Consider the following 21,755-nt stretch of genomic DNA (forward strand, 5'->3'; position numbering starts at 1 on the left):
TCAACAACCAAATGCATGAAAAAGAAAGGAGGAAAAAGAACAAAAGATTTCCTTCAACTTTGTTGTTGCTTTGAAGTATGTGGTACTCGATCGCAGCAGCTTTCTTTGAAGCATTTAAACAAGAGGATAGATTGATAGAAAATACCCAGTTTTATATTAACAAACTTCTTTTTTCTTTTTTCTAAGTTGATGGTTTGTTTATGTTTGATTAGATGGGTGGTATCATTTAAAAATACATAATAAATGGATTTCTTTTCTTCTAATCTTGTTTGATTATTTGTTAAATATTTGTACTACTACTCTAAGATCGCCAATTACCCTACTCCAGCTACCATACGTTTTTAATTCTTACGAGAGATGTACACTGCTACACGTGTATCATATAAATATAAAGCATATTGAATGGAGCATATATAAGGAATATCCCTCTAAATTCTCTCAAAACACTTATTATAGTTTCTAGTAAAAGACTTATTTTTAATTAATATTAGTATATTTTTAAGGCATTAAAAGCAAATGCTAGGAACAAATAACAAATGTTGATATCATAGAGTGGAAAATACAATAAAGACAAAGAAAAATAAGGTGTTTTTTAATTAGGTTATCCAAGAAATATAATAAAAAAAGGTAGCCATAATAAATAAAGATACGAAGTGGCTCAACACTCCAGAGAGAGAGAGAGAGTTGGCCGTCAGTAAATATTAAAAAATTAGGGTCTATTATTAATCATAAAACGAAATTAGGTGTGATAACTATCTATCTCTCTAATCCATCCTCTAATAAATTTGATTAACAACTTCCTAATTATTTTCTGAAAGCCTAAGTTAAGCATCAGCTTACTCGTACCCACATCATCACCCTATCGACTCCTCTCATCCTCAGCTCTCATCCTCAGCTCCCCATTGGCCACGAGAGGCGTTGACCCCCAGCCCGCCTCTCTAGTCTCTTCCAAGATAAGTACGGCCAAGTCCTCTTCCCACATCTAACTCATATATCATCTCGCTTCTCTCTGGAAAAAAGTTAAAAGTAGTTGTCATAGATCTCTTGCTCTTAAAGTCAAGGAGCAGGTAGGTTCTACGAAAAAGAGCAAACCTTGTCGGTTTCTACAAAGTCAACTCTTTACGGAGATATATACATCCACAAAGTAACAAAGAAATTTGAGAAAGAGAGATGAAGCTTGTTTGGTGTCCAGAGACTGCATCCGAAGCTTATCTTGATGGCGTGAAGAGCCTATCGAAGAAGGACCTCTCCGGCGCCGACGTGGCCGAGCTCATCTCCGCCATGGCCGGCGGCTGGAACGCGCAGCTCATCGTCGAGGCCCGTGCCGGCTGCTCCGACATCTCGACCAGCCTCGGCCTCCTCGCGGCGGCCCGGCACACGCACGGCCGGTACGTTTGCATCCTCCCGGACGAGCAATCGGAGGCGGACCACGTGGACGCGCTGCGGAGGGCCGGCGCGGCTGAGGCGGAGGCGGCGGAGGTGATGGTGGTCGACGGGGAGGCGGAGGAGGCGATGAGGGATTTGGAGGGGGTGGATCTCATGGTGGTGGACGGGAGGAGGGGGGACGCGGGGGCGATATTGAGGGCTGCGAGGCCGGGGGTTAGGGGGATGGTGGTGGTGAGGTACGGGGACGGGAAGAGGAGGGGTGGGGCGGCGGCGTTGGCGGCGGGAATGAGGGTGGTGAGGTCGGCGTTCCTGCCGATAGGGAAGGGGGTGGAGGTGGTGCATGTCGGGGTCGGGAAGGGCCCGAGCCTGGGACGCGGCCGGCGCCGCTGGATTCGGCACGTCGACGAGGATACCGGCGAGGAGCACGTCTTTCGACGTTGATGCTGGATAATTTATTTTTATTTGTTAAAATTTTCTTTCTTTTATGATTATTATTATTATGTTCTTTTTTTGTTTTGGTTTTGGGGGTTTCTTGATGCAAAGATAAAGGTTGTTGATATGCTTGCTGATCTGATAGTGCTTTTGGCTGGTTGTAAGATACTGAAGCTAAGCATTGTAAATATTGTGAGTTAATTAATCCTAATGAGGAACAAAGTGTTGTTGGGCACTTGATATGGAATATAGTATATATGATGATCAAAATCAAAAATGAAACTTTGGTATGAATATCTTGGTAAATATGCATGACAATGGAGTTGCCTCTCCATTGATTTCTTCCTTAATATCGCTTGTTTAGAAATTTCAATCTCTTTCTTTTCAAAAAAATAAAATAAAATCTTAGAAACTTTGTATAGAAGTAATGGAAGAGAGAAGGGCAGTTGCCATCTTGTGGTTTCTATTTTTCTTTTTATTTTCTTTTGAGTAGGGCCATTATAGTTCCCAGCTTTAACGGAAAAGCTGTTAGTTAGCCCTACTGAATGAGAAATTATAGATAGATGTGTCAATTAAAGTGAACAATAAAGTCTAACTGCCTGTTTGAATGCATAAAAATTCCATAGGAATTTGCTATACAAATTTTGTTTTCTCAATTTAGGTATTGGCATACGGAAAATATCTCATTCCAAGGTTTGATTGCGTATATGAACACGACTAATATATTGACATACATTCTGTCCTTTGCCTAAACCCTTTTCGGCGGCTCCTGCTCATCTCTCTATTTTTAACTCCAAAATTTTCTATAATATCCTAACACGAAACAGAAAAATGAAGTAGGACAAAAAACTCATGTGTTTTTTTATTTCTACATAATAAAATTCTTACTAAAATTCAAATATATATACCCTAGTAAATTTGATTTTGTCCAAATTGTCAATTCATGATTTAGTCTTGAGTGTGACACAATTATAAGGTTGGATTATGCTGCTTATACTGAAGTTTGTAATCTATTTCCTAAGGATTAGAATTTGTTCAATTATGTTTGGTGTCTAGTTAATTGAATATTCTCCTAGTAAAATGGTTATTAAAATTCCAAGTAGGGGAGAAACCTCTGGGCATTAATTAATAGAAGTGATGTTAGTAGTGTGGCTAAAAGTATCTACTTTTTCTTTTGAAGGAAATAGTGCAAATTAACCTGCTGTTAATAGAGGTGATGTTATAATTTGATCATAATCTTTTAAGCATAGATCTTGCTAGCTTCTTTATTTGTTCTAAAAAAAAGAAAGGGAATTTATTCAAAGTACACAATATTCAAAGCATTCTATCCGGTCTAATTAACCTGCTGTTAAGCTTTTAAGCATAGATCTTGTGCTAGCTTCTTTATTTCTTCTTAAAAAAGAATAGGAATTTATTCAAAGCACACAATATTCAAAGCATTCTATCATGTCTAATTAACCTGCTGTTAATAGAGATGATGTTATAATTTGCTCATAAACTTTTAAGCATAGATCTTGCTAGCTTCTTTATTTCTTCTTAAAAAAGAAAGGGAATTTATTCAAAGCACACAATATTCTAAGCATTCTATTTACATCATGTCTAGTATCATTTGATCCCTATGTTCTGCTTTTAATAATTAAAAAATTATTCTGTTGTTAATTTTTTTTCTTAAATAACAATTTTTATACAAATTAGTTAAATTAACTATAGATGTAAAATGACATTAATATCTATAAGAAAGTAACTTTTTAAGGTTAGAAATTAGTAGAAAGAGCAATCAATTTTTAATGTCAATTTTTTTTTTCTTTTTAAACTTTCGAGTGTAATAAAAATTTTTCTATTTCGATCAATTGCTGTCGGGTTAAATTTAACTCAAAATACTTTTAAGATATTAAAAGCGAAAACAGGGCCGACTAAAAGTACATACATATTAAATTCCAAAGGGACTATAAATCCAAATGCCAAAAGATTAAAAAAAACTAAAAGATTCTCCAAATTAAATTTGTTAGGTATAATGCTGTACTTTGACTAATATTTTCCTTAATCCCAATAGCTTTCTGAAATGAACTTAATAGGTTTAATTAAGTTGTTCGATTTATTTTATTAGATCCACTTGATTGCAAATTAACAAGTGATTATTTTGTTATGTTTCTATTTCCATTACTTTAGGCCTTGTTTGATGACATAAAGTGAGTAAACTAACTCCTCCTATTGCTTTCAGTGGACCTATAAATATAACTTTATGCATCGTGCCGAAAGGAAGTAGCAAAGTAATATAATGATATTACATTCAATGATTCCTACCTACAAGTGGAGCTCTTAATAAATTTATCAACTAGACATCATTATTTAATCCTATAACTTCATCTATTTGCACCAAATTAATTTACTTAAGACTAGCTAGGCTGTATGCTTGGTATATTCTAAAGATGGCTTGTCTCATTTTTGAGTCATTTTCTTTCAAAGAACATAATTATGAAGAGACACCCATTTATTAATGCTGATATTTATCAAAATAACCACCAGATTTAAAGAGAGTTAGACAGAGGAATATATAGTTTATTTTGGAACCTTAAGCATAGGATGTTGTAGGGATGATTAATAGGAGACAAAGAAGCCCATAACAATAAGGGTTCCTTGTTGAAAGAAATATAATGGTGAACAGTGAATCTTTTTTATTTTTGGGGTACTTAGATAAGTTATAAATTTATTTACGAGATTAGAAAACTTCTAGTTCATGTGGGCGAGAATCGCTTTCTGAGATAGCAATTTTGTTATACAAAGGTCACTTACTCAACAAATAATTCTTGGCACCCATAGAAAATTAAAGTGTGGATGTAAAAATCTCTCAATCATTGGGCAGTTCATATGTATGTTCATATTTTCCTATATTAAGGTAACCAAAATTACTTCACAGAGAAAGTGATTTATATTAAGTGAAACCATTGACCAAAATGTACATATATTTTCCTATATACAAAACCCAACTAATGGGATAAATAAATTTGGAACTCACCTGAATGGATACGTTGTTTAGTGTGGAAGAAAAATATTTTGTGAATAAAGGGCACTGAGATACTCGAATCATCATTTTGGTTATAGACCAAGATGGATTAGCTTTCTAATAACAACAGCTTATATCATACTTTGTAAAGCTACTCAAATGGATAGAGTGCATCACACAGTGCAGAATAAATGCAAACTACGCAACCATATATGCCACATCTAATTGGATAGAGAAGAGAAGAAAATTTGAATATAGGGAGCAACTATAACTGCATTTCTTCGTGGATTACAGTAACAATCAATTTCCCATACAAGACTTAGCACTACTTTAAATTACAATTTACAAGATCTTGTAACTAAAATCATGCTTCTCGCTTTGAAAAGATCAGCCTTACAGTGAATGCTGAAACATCATGAAGAAAGGTGAATAACTAAAATGTAATGTGATGTACTTCATGAACAATCTAACCATGGTGTATTTTCTGGCTGTTAATTAATCCACTCACTTGATTAGATTGTTCCTCATAATAAGGGGCATGCAGATTAACTCCAAAATAACCCTTTAAACCCTTGAATATTCACCCTGGAGTAAAAGAAAAGTAGAATTTTCAGCATCCAATATAAAGATAGGAACCATGCAACATATTAGAAGCTCTCAATTACAACACATGAAATGCAAGAAACAACATCAAGGATGAAGTTTACTTTTAGAGGTGTTCTTTACGGCTTACACAGCTTCTTCGAAGATACCTTATAATCAATCCCAACTATCTCTGTTCCTTCTAATTGCCTTCTTCTGTGAGAGAGCTTTTTTATTCTGAATCCTCTTTTGGTCTTCAATAGCAGCACTTAAGTCAAGAGAAATAAGAGAAATTACAATTCTAGCTCCATTACTCACAAATCAATATAATTATATAATAACATTTTCAGGTCAAAAAGAATACTCTAGTTTTCTTTTATTGTGAAAGTCATATATAAAGCTTGTAAATTGGCATGATTGGCATGCATCCACTACTATCATGGAATCAGAATTATTAATTTGAAAGATACACGAGATGAGCAAATATGGATTAACTACCAACGACCAGGGAGCTAAATACACAATTTTCAGTGAAAATAAAGTAACAGTGTTTCTTAAATATATTAATCTTAAATTAGGGGACGTCATGGCTTACAATTTTTCAATCCTTTTCTTTTGTTCTTCCGAAGGAGGTGGTGGAACATATGATGCAGCATTTATGATAGCCTGTTTAGAAACACAAATAAAAGAAGACAATACATGAGAAGGGCAGGGATGTAAGAGAACATACAAAAATAGTAGGCTATGAAGAAAGCTTCTACTGCTTCCAGAAGGAAGAAAAGACTAAAGGCTCACTGGTGGACCTGTAATTTCTCCAGAGCATCTTCAATATTACCTCTGCAGAAATGATAGAATATAACAACTGCATTTATAACTTGTAGGAAATAGTACAGAAAAGTTACATCAGAAAAAAGATGAAAACTTACTTCTGTGTTCTAGTCTTCGTAGAAGAGATCACAAGCTCCCCATCCTTGTTAATGCGATTCTTTTCCTGTAAATAGATCAAAATCATATGATAGTGAGTGAAGAGCACAAAAAATAGTAAATAGGAAACAAAACATAAATAGCACAAAAAATCAGTAAGATGGAAAGTATATCAACTTGGCACCATTCCAAGGGAAATATAAAAGGAAGACATCTAATCCAAGGGGCTTAAAGAATAACCATTTGAAGTATTCGCTCCTTGATTCTCTCACCCAGCCAATGTGCTCGCTTGACATTAAAGCGCATGTCCACCTTAGTGTTCACTGAAAGATAACATATGTTAATAACAAAGAAAGAAAGATAAGAAAGCAATTAATACCACTTAAATGCATTTTCTAACACTTTTACATGCTAATATAATTAAGAACTTGCTACCACCTGGCAAGATGAAAACACAAGTCAAAGACAAATGATATATTAAAAACTTGGATAGGCATTGCAAAACTGCAGTATTATCCTTAAAAAAGATTCAGAAAAGCTAAAGTCTAAACAATTAACTAAATAAAACTCAAATTTAAAGACTCAGAACATCTACCTTGTCAATAAACTAAAATTCCTAGTTGCTCAGCATATCATCCAAATCTTTTACCCACAATAAGGGGGGGATCAGCTAGAGCACAAAAAAAACATGAAAAAGCTCCAAAAAGTTCGGAGATTTTTATAACCATTGACCAATATATGCATTCATTGTGATATCCCCGAGCCAAAAACAAATATTAACACATGATCTCTAATGGTATTTACTCAGTTTCAAGGTTGAAATTCATTTTTGTTCTGGTAGAATGTGGTGACCTTTAACTTTAGGTAGATCTTCATTGGTGTCCAATAGCAATTATTCAGTTTCAAGGACGAAACTTTACTTTAACAGTGTTAGAATGCGGAGAGCCTTAATCTTTGACCAAACCTTAGTGTCTAATGGCATACATTATGAGTATATATTCTTCTAATTTTGAAATCACAATATTAGACAAAAAAGAACTAGTTAAGCATGACTAATAAAAAAGATGTAATGTTTCCTCAAGGAGAATATGTTATGCTAAACTGGATTTTTGGTAATTACTAGATTAGCACTAATAATTTGATTAGTGAGCTAATTGAATTTACATTCCACAATTGAATGATTACCTAAGTGGGTGTTCACTAATTTAGAACTTTATTCTTTTATGTTTTAATGTAATTTAACCAAGGTTCGTCTGATCAGCTGATCCCAATCCAGACCCAATCCTAGTCATCGGTCAAGATCGGCCGGTTTTGATTAAACCGAGCCAAATCCAATCAATTATTGATGTCCCCAAACCACTCTTTCTTTTTCTCTCTTTACTTTTCTCTTCTCTCTCTCTCTCTCTCTCTCTTTCACTCCTTTCTCCTTTTCTTCTCTCTCTACTTTTTCTAACAAAGAGATCTAACTCCAGGTCCTAGATATCATTATTTACAAACTTTATGGTTATTATAATGATGACGACCACAGGGATTTATAAGAGCCAACTCAGTATTCATTAAAATTTTGAGTTTTGAGTAAGTACTTTTGTTTAATTTTTAGGGCACATATGTGAATAATTATTATTTTCTTTCTTTTGTAATGTTTTCTAAATTTTTAAAAAAAATTCTGCATTTTTAAATAATATTTAAAATTTTATGTAATTAAAAAAAGATAAATTTACATATAACACCCTATCTTTTAATCAAGCCCTATGATTTAGCACATATGCAAAAAACACCATATCGTTAGATCAATTAGTTAAACTTAACTAAATCTCTAAGTTCAGCTAACTAAACTAAAAAAATTATGAAAATATCCTCAACTAAGTCATACTAAAAGCATTTTAGTCATTTTAAAAATAAGGGCATTTTAGTTATTTTAAAAATAAAATATCTTTACTTAACAAAATATTTTGACGGTGTTAGTTCAAATCTAACCCAGAGTGTTTTCTATACATATTCGCTAAATTGCTCTCTAATTTATAAATAGTAAAAATATAAGGTGTAAACCACAATTATGTTATAAAGTAAGGTTTATATACAAATTTTCCATAAAAAAAAAATTCTGATCCAGGCAACCAATATGGCCGATCTAACTGATCCAGCTGATACGTATCGTTTTTTTGGAAGACCGATCCCGATCCCAATTTCTCAAACCTTGAATTTAACAAACATGGGATAATTAATTGTCTATAATATGAGGTGCCAACCTAGCATGTAAGAAATATAATGCCTCATGCTATTTCTAGAGCAAGATTAAGAACACTTATAGCAGCCATTTTTAGATGGTCCTCTCCTTAGAAGGCTAGAATAGAGAGAACAAAAGAGAGACATCAGAAGGAAATTAGGATGCCAAAGAGAAAGCTCTCTCAATGAATGTAAGTTCCTACTCATGAATTTTCACTTCTCAAAGGTATGTTCTATCATGTTTCTTTTTATCCCTATGGTCTCAAAGGTATGTTTTATTATATGCTCTTTTTATCCCTATAGTGCATTTCTAAAAGAAGGTAGAAAGAAAGAAGATTTTAGACTAAATTAGAGACTCTTAAGCTAAAGGTGATTTCACATGTTCTTTAATCTCTATAGTGTTACTCTAAGATTGGACATGAAAAGAATAATTCAAACCTAATTAGAGGTTGTTTTCTTAAGTGTTCTAAGCAAAGTTTGGACTCTTATTTCATACTTAGAAGAACTATTTTAGATGCATAGTATCATCAAAAAGGAATACTCAAAAATTATTATGACTATCATGTTTGAGGTTTATATGTAGATTTAGAATATTAAATATTGAATTCTCACTAGTAAAGGTAATGGTTCTCAACTTTCTCCTACACTTTTAATCCCTGTGTTATTTTTAAGAATAAAATTAGAAAAACCAAAATTAGGGGTTGCTCTATTAAACTGTTTTGTGCAGATTTTGGAAATTCATCCATCACTAGAGAAACCTTTTAGATATGTTGCATAACGTGGGCTGTTGAGGAAAATACCATCAAATATGTTTCTAGATTGTATAATCAATTGGTATCTTGCTTCTAATTCAGCTGATGGTAGTATTTCAAATGAGTTCTCTCATGTTGCTTTTAATTCCTTGGTAGTACTTCAAGGATGAAGTTGACAGAAAGATAGATCCACAAGAATTATGAGTTGATATTTGAGAGACTATTATGCTGATTTTGGGCTTTTAATTCACAAACTGAGAGAGTATTTCTCACATAGTGTGGTCCAGAAAAGTTGACTTTTGTTAATATGACAAGTCCTAGATTGGATAAGTATAAATAAGTCCCTAAAGATTATTGTTGAGGCTTATATGCAAGGTTTCGAAAATCGATATCGAGATCGGGATCGGCCGTCTAGAAAAACGATATATATCAGCCATATCGGCCGTCTGTATCGGATCATATTATTTTAATTAAATAAAATTCTAAATATTATTTAAAAATGTTGAGAAATTTCTAAAAATTTAGAAAAAATTATAAGAAAATAAGAAATAATAATTACTCACATATAAAGCCTTAAAAGTAAAAATCTCTCTTCCTCCCTCTCTTCTTCTCTATCCCTCTAACTATTAGTCTGAAGTATCCATTCTCTCCCACTCTTTCTTTCTTTTTATTTTTCTCTCTCTCTTCCTCACCCTCTCTTTTTTTTTATCTTTTCCTCTCTCTCTCTCCCTCACTCTCTTCCTCTTTCTCTCTCTCTCTCTCTCTCTCTCTCTCTCTCTCTCTCTCTCTCTCTCTCTCTCTCTCTCTCCTTCACTCTCCCTCTCTCTCTCTGTAGCTATTGGCTGCTGCAGTCAGCAGCAACAGCTGCTGTTGCAGGGCCGAAACCAGCCAACCGGCTAGTTTCAGCCCGGATCGGAATTGGCTATTAGTGGGATCGGGCGAAACTGGAAACTATGCTTATATGTTGAAGGTTTCTTTGATTTTAGGTTCTTTATCCATGATTAGAAGATGTATTTCAGATTTGATATTGTCTAAAGGAAGTGATTAAGTTGCATTTTAGTCTACTTATCTATGATTAGAGGATATATTTCCAGATTTGATGTTGCCTAAGGGGTTTGGTTTTGTTTTAGCAAAAGTTTAATCATTTAAAAAGTTTGGTTGTTGAAGTGGATTGTTTCAAGATATAAGTAAGAAGTATATTTTATGGTATTAGAAAGAGTAGTATCTTATGTAATTCAACTAGAATTAGCTGAAAATATTGTGCCCAAATACTTAGAAGTTGTGGAGCTTATAAAGTACAATTAGCTAACTTAATTTATTAGTAAAATTGTAGGATGTTAATTAGAGATTTGGTAGTATAGAAATAGGAGCTGAAGCTATGTTGTTTGCATTTTTCATGTTGATTTAAAGTCACTTCCAACTAATGTTTTCGGAGCTGGAAATTGATTACCTAGATGTGAGTAGAATTGGTTTATCCTATGTATTTAGGTATAGTATTTTTCAACTACAAATGGAATTTGGATTTGGTATGATTCTCTATTTGGTACTTCTTTACACTTCTGATTCGATGGAAATGTTCTCATGTTTGATATATGTAAAAGTTTGATTTTATAGATGATTCTGTTTGATATATATATTTTCATAAATGCATTATACGAATTATGCACAAAATGAGCTTCATATTTGAAGCTTTGTAAAACTATATTAGATTATGCAACCATTATCAAAATTTCTTTATATCCAGTGGTTAATTACTAAACACTAAGGCCTCATTTACTTTAAGAATAAGATCAATTTTAGAATAAATATTTTTCTTTGTTATTCCCAAAATGAAAATTTTATTCTAAGAATAACTATTCTTCTATTCACTTATATTCTGAAACAAGAGTGTAATAATTACTTTTGATGTGATATAAAGTGAAGAAAAATATAGAAAAAAAAGCGTTTTATTTTTTATGAAATTACCATGAATACCCTTTAGTTTAATATAAAGTAGGTTGATGGGATATATCAAAAGTAAATTAGTAATTGAATTAGTGTATGATATAAGATGTAATTTTAATGAAAAGTATTTGTATTCTAGAATAAGGTTATTATAGTGTTCAACTGGTATTCTGGAATAAAAGGTTATATTTTGGAATAAGAAAAAAAGTTATTCCTAAAGTGAATGGGGGTTAATATGCTATCACATGGAAATAAATCCAAAAATTCTATTATCTTGGATTATAACTGGGACAAAACATGGTGCCATGGGGGTTAATAAAAGGCGACCCTAGTATAGCCAATACATTAATAATCTGGTATTCTAGAGTTAACATGAGGCAGGTCTATCAACACTCGGCATGGTTATTAAAATTGATAATATACTTGAGATGTTATGTTTATTCTAGCTTACGATATATGGCATGATTTTGATTATGCTATATGCATTGGATTTATGCATTGAAGCTTCATTTGGAATTGGAGCTATTTGCTTACTGTGATATGGTTTTCATTGCATATTCGGTTTTTTTCAAATGATTTTACACATTAGGCTAGCTGTGACCTTATTATATTATCTGCCTCATTTTAGATATCTCTTAAGAAGTGCGAGGACATAGCAGGACTCATAACAACATTAATTTTTATCGCACATTAGTTGTCTCTTGTTGTGAAAATTGTACTATTTTGTATTCTACCCCCTATCAAGGGTAGCTACTAAACTCTTGTGGTTTGTATTTGTATGTCAAAACTCAAAACCGTTAATTATGGCATATAGACATTTGATGATACTATTGTAAATAAGACACCAAAGCTTCATTTAATACAAAGATATTTCTTTAGATGTACCACCACACTAGTTAAAAATTTTGAGTATTAACTTCAGCTTTTTAGAAAAAAATAGTGGAATTATTGGGTTTTAGTGTCTATAGATAGAAAATTGTGGAAGATGTTCTGGTAGGCCTTGCATCCTATTGAAAATAGATTTAGTAGGTTGCGGCTGGTCACATGCCTATCTACTATAGTGCTAATAGTAAGGCTGTGACAAGAACCCTCTAGAAATTGGTGCAAACTTCTTGGGCAACACAACTGGCCACTTTCTTGGTTGAAGTTTAGGAGCATGTGACCTAAGAGCAATCCTCTAGAGAATTGCTAAACATGGGAATAATCTCTAGCCTAGACAAGGGTGAAAAACAAGATCTAATTTAGGGTTCTGGTTTTGTCTCTTAGGCTACAGCTAACCTAAAGAGAAAAAAGGAAGCCTAATCCTCATTTCTGATTATATGTCCCATTGAATAAGTGGTGATAAACAATAAGATAGTCGACTGAGAAAGCCAAAATGAAGTGCATTTCAATTGATGGACTTGATAATATGAATTGCAACAAAAACCGTAAATGATTTCATAAAGCTGCAACAAATACTCTTTATGAAACTCGAACATGGATTTTGGTCTTTCGCAAGAAACTGTCTTGAAGATACAGAGAAGAGAAAAAGGAGAAAATAAAAGTATTAACGAACCTTTATTGACATTTTGACCACCAGGTCCCCCACTTCTTGCATAACTAACAGTGACATGATCTGTAAAATAGAAGTATTTTATATCAGATAAAATCATAAAAGAGAACATCGTATTCGGCTTACATGTTTCAATATTCAAGAAAGCCAAACGAGAACGATATCTGGACCAATGTACTTCACTATTATATGCATATACCAGTTTCGTCTCTAAAATTCTCTTGGCATCCAATGTACTTCACTATTAAACGCATATACCAGTATCATCTCTAAAATTCTCTTGGCATTAAATTTTATGAGATTTCTACCAATCAGGATTCTGGAAGGAGCTGTTTCTATGGGTCAAAGCTACGACCATAATGTGCACAAATCTTTCCCTCATGTAACTTGGCAATACAAACAAAGGGAAGTATAATCTTGCAGTGCATAATAAAATGAATATATATGTACAGAAACTGTGACAGAAATTGTATGCACATCAAGAGTACAGACAAAGCACTAAAACCTTAGGGGATGCTCCTTCCTATGGGAATTTGGGTTTTTCCAATTTAACTAGTATCATAATTTCTGAATCTCTGCGTGAATCAAGATTGAGATTGAGGAAAGGCATCCATAAGTCATTAGTTCTTTAGCATCCAGATCAAGAGAAAGAAAAAGTGGAATCCAAGCACTTAACTACTTTTCCTTCTTGGACTCTGTTGCTCATTATTCCAAGCTAGTGAAGAAAGTAAGATCAAGACTGATCGGGCCCTCTCCTTCGCTAATGCTCTCTTTCTTTTCTTTTGCTGGTTTTTGGTGGCGCTTAATCCTTTGGTCGGCAAAGACAAAGAGTAGGAAAAAAGAGAATCGTAACATTGTCCTTCTAGTTTTTTTTTTTTTTTTTTTTTTTTTTATCCCTTGCTTGAGTTTAGCTTAATCATGCGAAAAAGAAGAACCATTCATGATGCTTGTTAATGTATATACTCTTATCATGTACCTGAGGGACAATATAATTCAACCATGTATTTATACTCATTCTCAATGTTAATACAAGTGTGTTCTTCCATTCGTCACATGGTATCAGAGCCCACACTAGGTTACCATCTCTAACCTTCTTCGTGAACTCGTAGCTGATCAATCTCTCCGGTCGACGGATCACACTCATTTCCTTCGACGCTTCGCTGCCATTGATCGTTGCGAGCTCGAGTGGCAGCTCCAAGGTCTCCATCGACGCCGCCGGCGAATCCGTCGACTCCGGCCCCTTTCCGTCGATTCCGCAGAGGAGGAGCGACATCTCCTGGCCTTCGACGCCTCGTCGCTGTCGACTACTACGAGCTTCATTTCCTTCGACGCCTCGCTGCCATCGATTGTCGCAAGCTCGAGTGGCAGCTCCAAGGTCTCCATCGACGCCGCCGGCGAATCCGTCGACTCCGGCCCCTTTCCGTCGATTTCGCCCCTTCTCTAGATCTCTATCAACACCGCCGACTCTTCCTTCAGGCTGGAAGCTTTTGATCGGAGAGGCTTGCCAACTCCGGCGCTTCCTCCAACTCTGGCAACGGCGATCGTTACAGGTTGGGCACCTTTAGGACTCAACGCAAGGTGAATCAATCCCTATCTGAGAAATAATTGATTAGATCAATTCATCTCAATTTGTTCTTGCTCGAAGTCTGATCTAGCAAAGGGTTAATTGATTAAACTTGCTACTTGATTCAATTCATCTCAATCCTATTTGAGAAATAATTGATTAGATCAATTCATCTCAATTTGGTCATGCTTGAAGTCTGAGCCAGCAAAGGATTAATTGATTAAACTTGCAACTTGAATCTGTTGCTACTATTTTTCAATGGCTAATTCTGATACAGTCCATGATTATCTTCCTTCTTCCGCTGATTTTATGCTTGTAACCGCTGCTGATTGGCCATATTGGTGTGCTACAGTAGAGAGTGCACTTGATGGACATGACCTTTCAATTCATCTTGACAAATCTAGTATTATACCTTCCAATGACTCCAAAGAGCATGCTACTTGGAAGGCTCATGATCGTCGTGTTCGAGCATATTTGATTGCCTCTATTGACAAAGCACTTCATCCGGATTTTATCCGATTTATCACTACAGCTGATCTTTGGTGCCACCTTCGATCTCGTTTTGTTGAATCTAGTGGTGCTCGGGAGTATCACCTTCTGTCCAGTGCTCAAACAGCTCAGCAGGGTGAACGATCCATTCAACAGTTTTATAGTCATATGCGAGACTTTTGGCGTGAGTTGCAGGCATTGGAGCCTTCTAATTTTCCTTTGTAGTTTGCCAGCACCTATGAGACCTTTAGAGAGCGTCGCCAGTTGTACCAGTTTCTGTATGCTCTTCGCCCGGAGTTTGCTCCTTTGGCAGGAACTTTGGTTCACCGTGGCACTTTGCCAAGTTTAGAGTCAGCTGTGGCTAAGCTAGTTGCTGAGGAGACTCGACTACGTACTGTTCAGTCTCGATATGCTCCACCAATGGCCTTCCCTTCGACCGGGGTGGAACAGGTTCTTGCCGTTGCTTCTGCTAATTACTCTCACAGAAACTACTCTCGCTCTCGTCCTCAATGTTCTCATTGTCATAAGCCGGGACATCTGATTGAGACATGTTAGGAATTGTATCCTGAGAAACGCAAGAATCACAAACAAAAGAGTCGTCTACGTCCGACGGCATCTATGGCTACTATTGTTTCTTCTGAGATGCCTTCCACCATTCCTGTCTTGCATACTGCTCCATCAGATCGTCTTCAGCAGATTGAGCAAACACTGGCACAACAGAGTCTGCTCCTCAGTCGTCTTTTACATAATCCAGTGGCCACTACATCTGCTTCTCCAACAGATCACTCAGCCATGTCTACTCCATCTGGTATTACTCATGATACTTGGATTGTGGACTCTGGTGCTACTCAGCATATGACTCCAGATTCTTCTATACTTACTGTTTGCTCACCCATGTCGCGTTTGCCACCTCTTCAGACTGCAAATGGATCTCTTCTTCCCATTTGTCAGTCTGGATCTATTACCACTACCTCAGAGCATTCCGGTCGTCTCACTTTACCGCATGTCTTACATGTTCCTGATCTGAGTATGAATCTTCTCTCAGTTAGCAGTATTTGTGATTCTGGCTATCATGTCTTATTTACTGCGACTTCTTGTGTTGTGCAGGATCCACTTACCGGCCAGGAGATTGGAGTTGGTCGTAGAGCTGGTGGCCTTTACCACATCTCTTCTCTTCATCTACCTGTCTCACCTATTTCCCATTTTGTTGGTGCTACTCTCTCTCCTGTTGATTTGTGGCACCGTAGGTTAGGTCACATGTCCAAATCTCGTCTTAAAGGTATTTTCCATTCTGGAGCCTTAGGACGAGATTCTTTTGGTTTTAGTTCTATGTCGGATTGTGTGAGTTGTAAGTTAGCCAAACTATCAGCTCTTCCTTTTTCTTCAAGTAATAGTAAAAGCAGTTCATCTTTTGATCTTGTTCATTCTGATATATGGGGCCCTGCACCTTTATCTTCCAGGTGTGGATATTTGTATTATGTGAGCTTCATTGATGACTTTTCTAGATATACTTGGGTTTATCTCATTCGTCATCCCTCTGAGATTCCCCAAATTTATCAAATTTTTACATCTATGATTCACACTCAGTTTCACAAACACATTAAGGTTTTCAGGTCTGACTGTGCTCGAGAGTACACCTCTACTGCTATGCGTTCCATTCTCCATTCTCATGGCACCATTTTTCAACAGTCTTGTCCCTACACTCATGAACAAAATGGTGTAGCAGAACGAAAACATCGTCATATTTTAGAGACTACGCGTGCTCTCATTCTTAGTTCATCTGTCCCTCGTTCTTTCTGGGCAGAAGCTCTCTTGACCTCGGTTAACCTTATTAACTTTATGCCTTCTCCTCTCCTACAAGATCGCTCTCCTCATGAGGTTCTTTTATCTGTTAAACCAGATTATAGTATTCTTCGTGTCTTTGGATGTACTTGCTTTGTTTTTCTACCTGCTCATGAGTATGACAAGTTGTCCGCTCGATCTGTGCAATGTGTTCTTCTCGGATATAGTTCTAAACACAAAGGTTATAGATGCTATGACCCTTTGACTCGTCGAATGCGGATTGCTCGTCATGTCTCTTTCTTAGAGAATATTCCTTATTACTCTCATGAGTCTGAGGACCTCACTTTTCTTGAGCCTCCAACTTCGACATCTATTTCTCAGTCTCCTCTTGAGATAGTGCCCACTTCAAATTCTCCTGAGGAGCCTCTTGTTGGAGGTCCTAGTGATTCTCTCCCTTGTCGTCCTATCACTCAGGTATACTCTCGACGAGTTATTCATGTACCTCCTTCATCTTCTCCTCCTCATGTTCCTTCTATTTCTTTTTTGGCTCCACCTCTTACACCTTCTCCTCCAGCTGGTACTGTGGGTCTTCACCGATCTCAATGTGAGCATCGTTCTCCTCAGAGATATGGATTTATTGATGTTGCATGCTATTCTTCTGAGTTCCACACCTTTCTAACAGCTCTTCACGCAGATCATGAGCCTAACTCTTATCAGGAGGCTGTTGTCCATCTTGAGTGGCAACATGCTATGAATGAGGAGTTTCAGGCTTTTGCACATACTCAGACATGGGATGTTGTTCCTCTACCAAGTGGCATTGAACCTGTTAGTTGTAAATGGGTTTACAAAATCAAGAGACGACCTGATGGATCTATTGAAAGATATAAAGCTCGTCTTGTTGCTAGAGGTTTCACCCAAGAGTATGGCATTGATTATGAGGAGACATTTGCCCCTGTAGCTCAGATGACTACTGTTCGTACTCTTCTTGCGGTAGCTGCCATTCGTCGCTGGCCTTTGTATCAAATGGATGTAAAGAATGCTTTTCTTCATGGTGATTTGGCAGAAACAGTTTATATGCAGCCTCCACCGGGATTATCTGTTCCTTTGTCCCATGTTTGTCGACTTCGACGTGCTATCTATGGTCTCAAGCAAGCACCCCGTGCTTGGTTTGAGCGGTTTTGTCGAGCAATGACAGAGGTTGGTTTTGTTGAGAGTGATCATGATCACTCTATGTTTACGCGTATTTCTCCGCAGGGACGTGTTATTCTACTACTCTATGTAGATGACATGATTATTACAGGTGATGATTCAGCTACTATCAAGTCTCTACAGAAACATTTGTCTCAACACTTTCAGATGAAGGACTTGGGTCACCTGCGTTATTTTCTTGGTCTTGAGATTGCTCATAGTGAGAGAGGTATACTTGTATCTCAACAAAAATATGTTTCTGATTTGATTAGCAGGGCAGCTATATCTGATGATCGGACAGTTGATACACCTCTTGAGCTTCATGTGAAGCTTCGTCCTACCGATGGAGTGCCATTGACAGATCCAACTAGATACAGACAGCTTGTTGGACAACTTGTGTATCTATGCATCACTAGGCCAAATATTTCTCATGCTGTGAGTATAGTTAGTCAGTTTGTGGCGGCTCCTCGATCTACTCATTATGCAGCACTACTCCGGATTCTCAGATATGTGCGGGGGACTCTTACTCGCTCTCTATTGATGTCTGTTCATTCATCTCTTGTTCTTCGTGCTTATTCCGATGCTGATTGGGCTGGTGATCCTACCACTCGTCGTTCTACTACTGGATTCTGTGTATTCCTTGGTGATTCTCTTATATCGTGGCGGAGCAAGAAGCAAGATATTATCTCTCTCTCTAGCACTGAAGCAGAATATAGAGCCATGTCCACTACTTCTAAGGAAATCATTCGCCTTCGCCGTCTATTGAGAGATATTGGCATAGCAACTCCTACACCCACTGCTCTTTATTGTGATAACAGGAGTGCTATACAAATTGCAAGCAATCATGTATTTCATGAGAGAACAAAACATATTGAGGTAGATTGTCACTTTGTTCGACATCAGTTTTTAGCTGGCACTATTAGTCTTCCACATATATCATCTATGGAACAAATAGCAGATTTCTTCACCAAATCGCATCCCACTCCACGCTTTAGTTATCTAGTTAGCAAACTCCTTGTGTTTGATCCACCTTGAGTTTGAAGGGGGGTGTTAATGTATATACTCTTATCATGTACCTGAGGGACAATATAACTCAACCATGTATTTATACTCATTCTCAATGTTAATACAAGTGTGTTCTTCCATTCGTCACAATGCTTAATCTTTCAATAAAATACTCGTTATATCAATTAATAAATGGAAAGAATTAGGCATGTAATTAGTTCATAAATCATGATAAGAATTCCATATGTATGGTTAGGTTCCATACATCCATTGGAACCTATACAGGTAAAGTCTCTCTTGACCTAATGGAACTAGGAATTTGAGTTTGTTTTAGGTTTCTTATCTATCCCTTCTTAAAAGATAGGATGGAAGTCTTCTGTAATGATGATTATAATTTTATTAGAAAGAAATAAAGAAAATATGCTTTCTTCATCTTCCTATGCATGCAGCAGTGTGACGCCAAACTCTTCGATGTGATTTCGGCAAGTGAGAGTGACTCTTTGTTCTTTTCTTCCTTAAAATCTTTCTTATCTCAATATCCTTTTGTTTTATATGTTTTCTTTGATTCTTTAAAGCTGATACAAAAGAAGGCTTTTTGTTACTGTAGCACTGTACTGTCAATACTGCAGCACTGAGCCATCGAGGACTGTAGCAATCCATAGAATTTTTCTTCTCTTATCATTGATCTTATTCTTCAATCATTTGTTCTCCTAAATATGTATTACATCAATTTGGTACGAGAGCTATATGTCCTGCATCACATTTCTTCTCCTAGAATTTCTAACAGCCTCAACCATCCAACCCAACATCTCCAGCTTACCGATATTCAACCTAAGCATATGTCCACCTAGTGGTCCAGTAGTTTGGTTCATAAAGCATTTTTGGTCTTATAATAGTCCTATACAATTTATGTTTAGTGCAATAAGTATACAATGATAATACAACTTGCTAGATGCATTTCAGCAATTTGGGCATCTTGCTATAATTCTATATGCAATATCATTATAAATAGCTCTCCCTTTACATCCAAGATAATGACAATACTCTCTTTAAGTACGTCTTGCTATCAAGAATAGTTTATTTTCCACTTTGATGCCTCAATTCACAAAACCTGTTCTTCATATACTTTGTATCTAGGAAACAAGAACAATTCCATACTCTCGCCGTATCCATATTGGATACCGCATCAAATACTTGATACAATATTTGTTGAATTTTTTTGGATTCATATAGGATACTTCCTTAAAGTATCCCTAACAATTTCCGGGTATCCCAGCAAGCATCACCCAAAATTGATCAAACAATAGTACAGAGGAAGGGCGATAACGTAAATTTTCTTCAACATTTATCCTGACATGTAAGTGCTAATTTAAACTTTCTCCCAGCAAATCAACCTAGAAAATTATCAAATCTAATGGTCTCCTTCCTTCAGAATTGATTAACCACCAGGAACCAAAAACCCCCTTCATTGTAACCAATCCTTTCTTCTCATTCCCATTAATTGATATCAAAAGTTTACCTTCCAATTCCTTTTAACGTCTTACTTATCGTTACTCGTCTTTCTACCATCTCCTCATATTGCCTGTCGTGAACTCATTCAAGACTCTATCTTTACTTACCGAAACTAGCACTTCCCTAAATTCCTTCCCTAATCCCCTTAAAATCAAGTCGAAATATAAAAAAACGAAAAACCAATCGCCGTACTAATTTCGAATATAACAAAACCAAGGAAACAATAGCGCTTTACCTCACCTAGGGTGATCTTAGGAGTAGGATCGGATCCTGCGGAGAGAGCCCTCTCCTCCGCTTCTTGGAGCACCTGCTTCATCATCGACAACCGTGCCGAGACCTTCTTACCCCCATCGGCCGATTCCGACGCGGCGCACCGGACTCGACCGATTCCGACATGAACTCGGACAAGCTTCGATGGAATCCGGACGCTTAGCCTCGGGAATGGGGAGAAGTGGCAGAGCTCTCGCAGGAGGAGATGGCTTCGGAGAGTCGCCATTAATTTTGTGGAGAAGATGCTCTCGCAGCTTATGGATGTCCGCGCGAGAGAAGTGGTGAGGACTGAGAGGGAAAGAGACGGATCGAGTTTGAGCGGAGCGAGTTATGTTGGCTTAGACGTTAACGGACTAGGCTGTTCCTGGGCCGGGCCTTGAAAAGTAAACCCAGTCTGAATTTTGAAGCCCAAACAGCCCAACCCCTCCCCGCCGGCCTGGCTCCCCGTCCCCTTCTCTTCTTCTTCTTCGTCTTTCTCTTCTTCTTCATATTCTTAGGTCGTCTTCTTCCTCCAATGCAATTGTGCTGGGCTCAGCCTGAAAATTTTCCCTCATTTCTTTTTCTTTTATTATTTATTTTATTTTATTTAGTTTAATTATTTTTAGATTATTTACTCACAAACATAATTATTAGCTAAATATGATTATAATTATAAGCATTTACACATAAATATATCTATAGGTTATACATTTTTATTAGATTAATATGCATAGCTTTGCTAATTATAATCATATTCATATATACCCTTATTCATATTTAGTTATATATTTCTAGCTACTTATATAGAATAGTAGGTTTATGTATTAGTTATGATTAAGAAAAAATTATTTTATATGCAGTTTCAGATTACCCGAGCAGAAGTAAGAATCAATGCCCCTAATGACCTTTTGAACCCCTAGGTAGCATATTGGGGATGCCCCACCATGGTAGTAGGTTGGACATACCAGCTTGCGCTTATTGGGCGCTTATCGTGTGGGCCTCCGTTGTTTACTTAGGCGGTTAGCACCTAGCATTGGTCTCTGTGAGAAAATCTCTAGGCCAAAGACCATTTGTGGGCCCTTAACACAACACCCTAAATTTAACACCCTACAGACCTTTTGAATCCCCCAGGTAGTACGTGGAACTATTTCGCACATATAGTGA

General features: G+C 36.5%; 2 protein-coding genes across 7 annotated transcripts; one reads left to right on the forward strand and one right to left on the reverse strand.

Moving 5' to 3' along the window:
• The first annotated feature begins 1,144 nt into the window (after window positions 1–1,144).
• Window positions 1,145–2,058, forward strand: LOC140763420 (uncharacterized). Its single transcript, XM_073101612.1, has one exon. The coding sequence runs from the start codon at window positions 1,171–1,173 to the stop codon at window positions 1,825–1,827; it is 657 nt and encodes a 218-aa protein (XP_072957713.1). The 5' UTR covers window positions 1,145–1,170; the 3' UTR covers window positions 1,828–2,058.
• A 2,989-nt stretch (window positions 2,059–5,047) lies between these two features.
• LOC140762953 (uncharacterized) lies at window positions 5,048–20,921 on the reverse strand. 6 transcript variants are annotated; one of them, XR_012104789.1, is made up of 9 exons: window positions 20,583–20,920; window positions 12,806–12,865; window positions 6,569–6,651; window positions 6,331–6,395; window positions 6,208–6,241; window positions 6,000–6,070; window positions 5,575–5,672; window positions 5,331–5,407; window positions 5,048–5,227 (listed from the first exon to the last, which is right to left on the reverse strand). XR_012104789.1 is itself a non-coding variant. In XM_073100944.1 (8 exons), exons 1-7 carry the CDS (start codon window positions 20,836–20,838, stop codon window positions 5,368–5,370), a joined length of 609 nt encoding a protein of 202 aa, XP_072957045.1. In that variant the 5' UTR covers window positions 20,839–20,921; the 3' UTR covers window positions 5,048–5,227; window positions 5,331–5,367. The 6 variants fall into 6 exon arrangements, 3 of the variants coding, with proteins under 3 accessions (XP_072957045.1, XP_072957042.1, XP_072957044.1); XR_012104788.1 differs by having other exon boundaries at window positions 5,530–5,672; window positions 20,583–20,919; XR_012104787.1 differs by having other exon boundaries at window positions 5,048–5,407; window positions 5,530–5,672; window positions 20,583–20,919.
• Between the last annotated feature and the right edge of the window lie 834 nt (window positions 20,922–21,755).

Source organism: Typha angustifolia, chromosome 7 (assembly GCF_048772165.1).
Source record: "Typha angustifolia cultivar Huaian chromosome 7, ASM4877216v1, whole genome shotgun sequence".
In the NCBI taxonomy this organism is placed as follows: Eukaryota; Viridiplantae; Streptophyta; class Magnoliopsida; order Poales; family Typhaceae; genus Typha; species Typha angustifolia.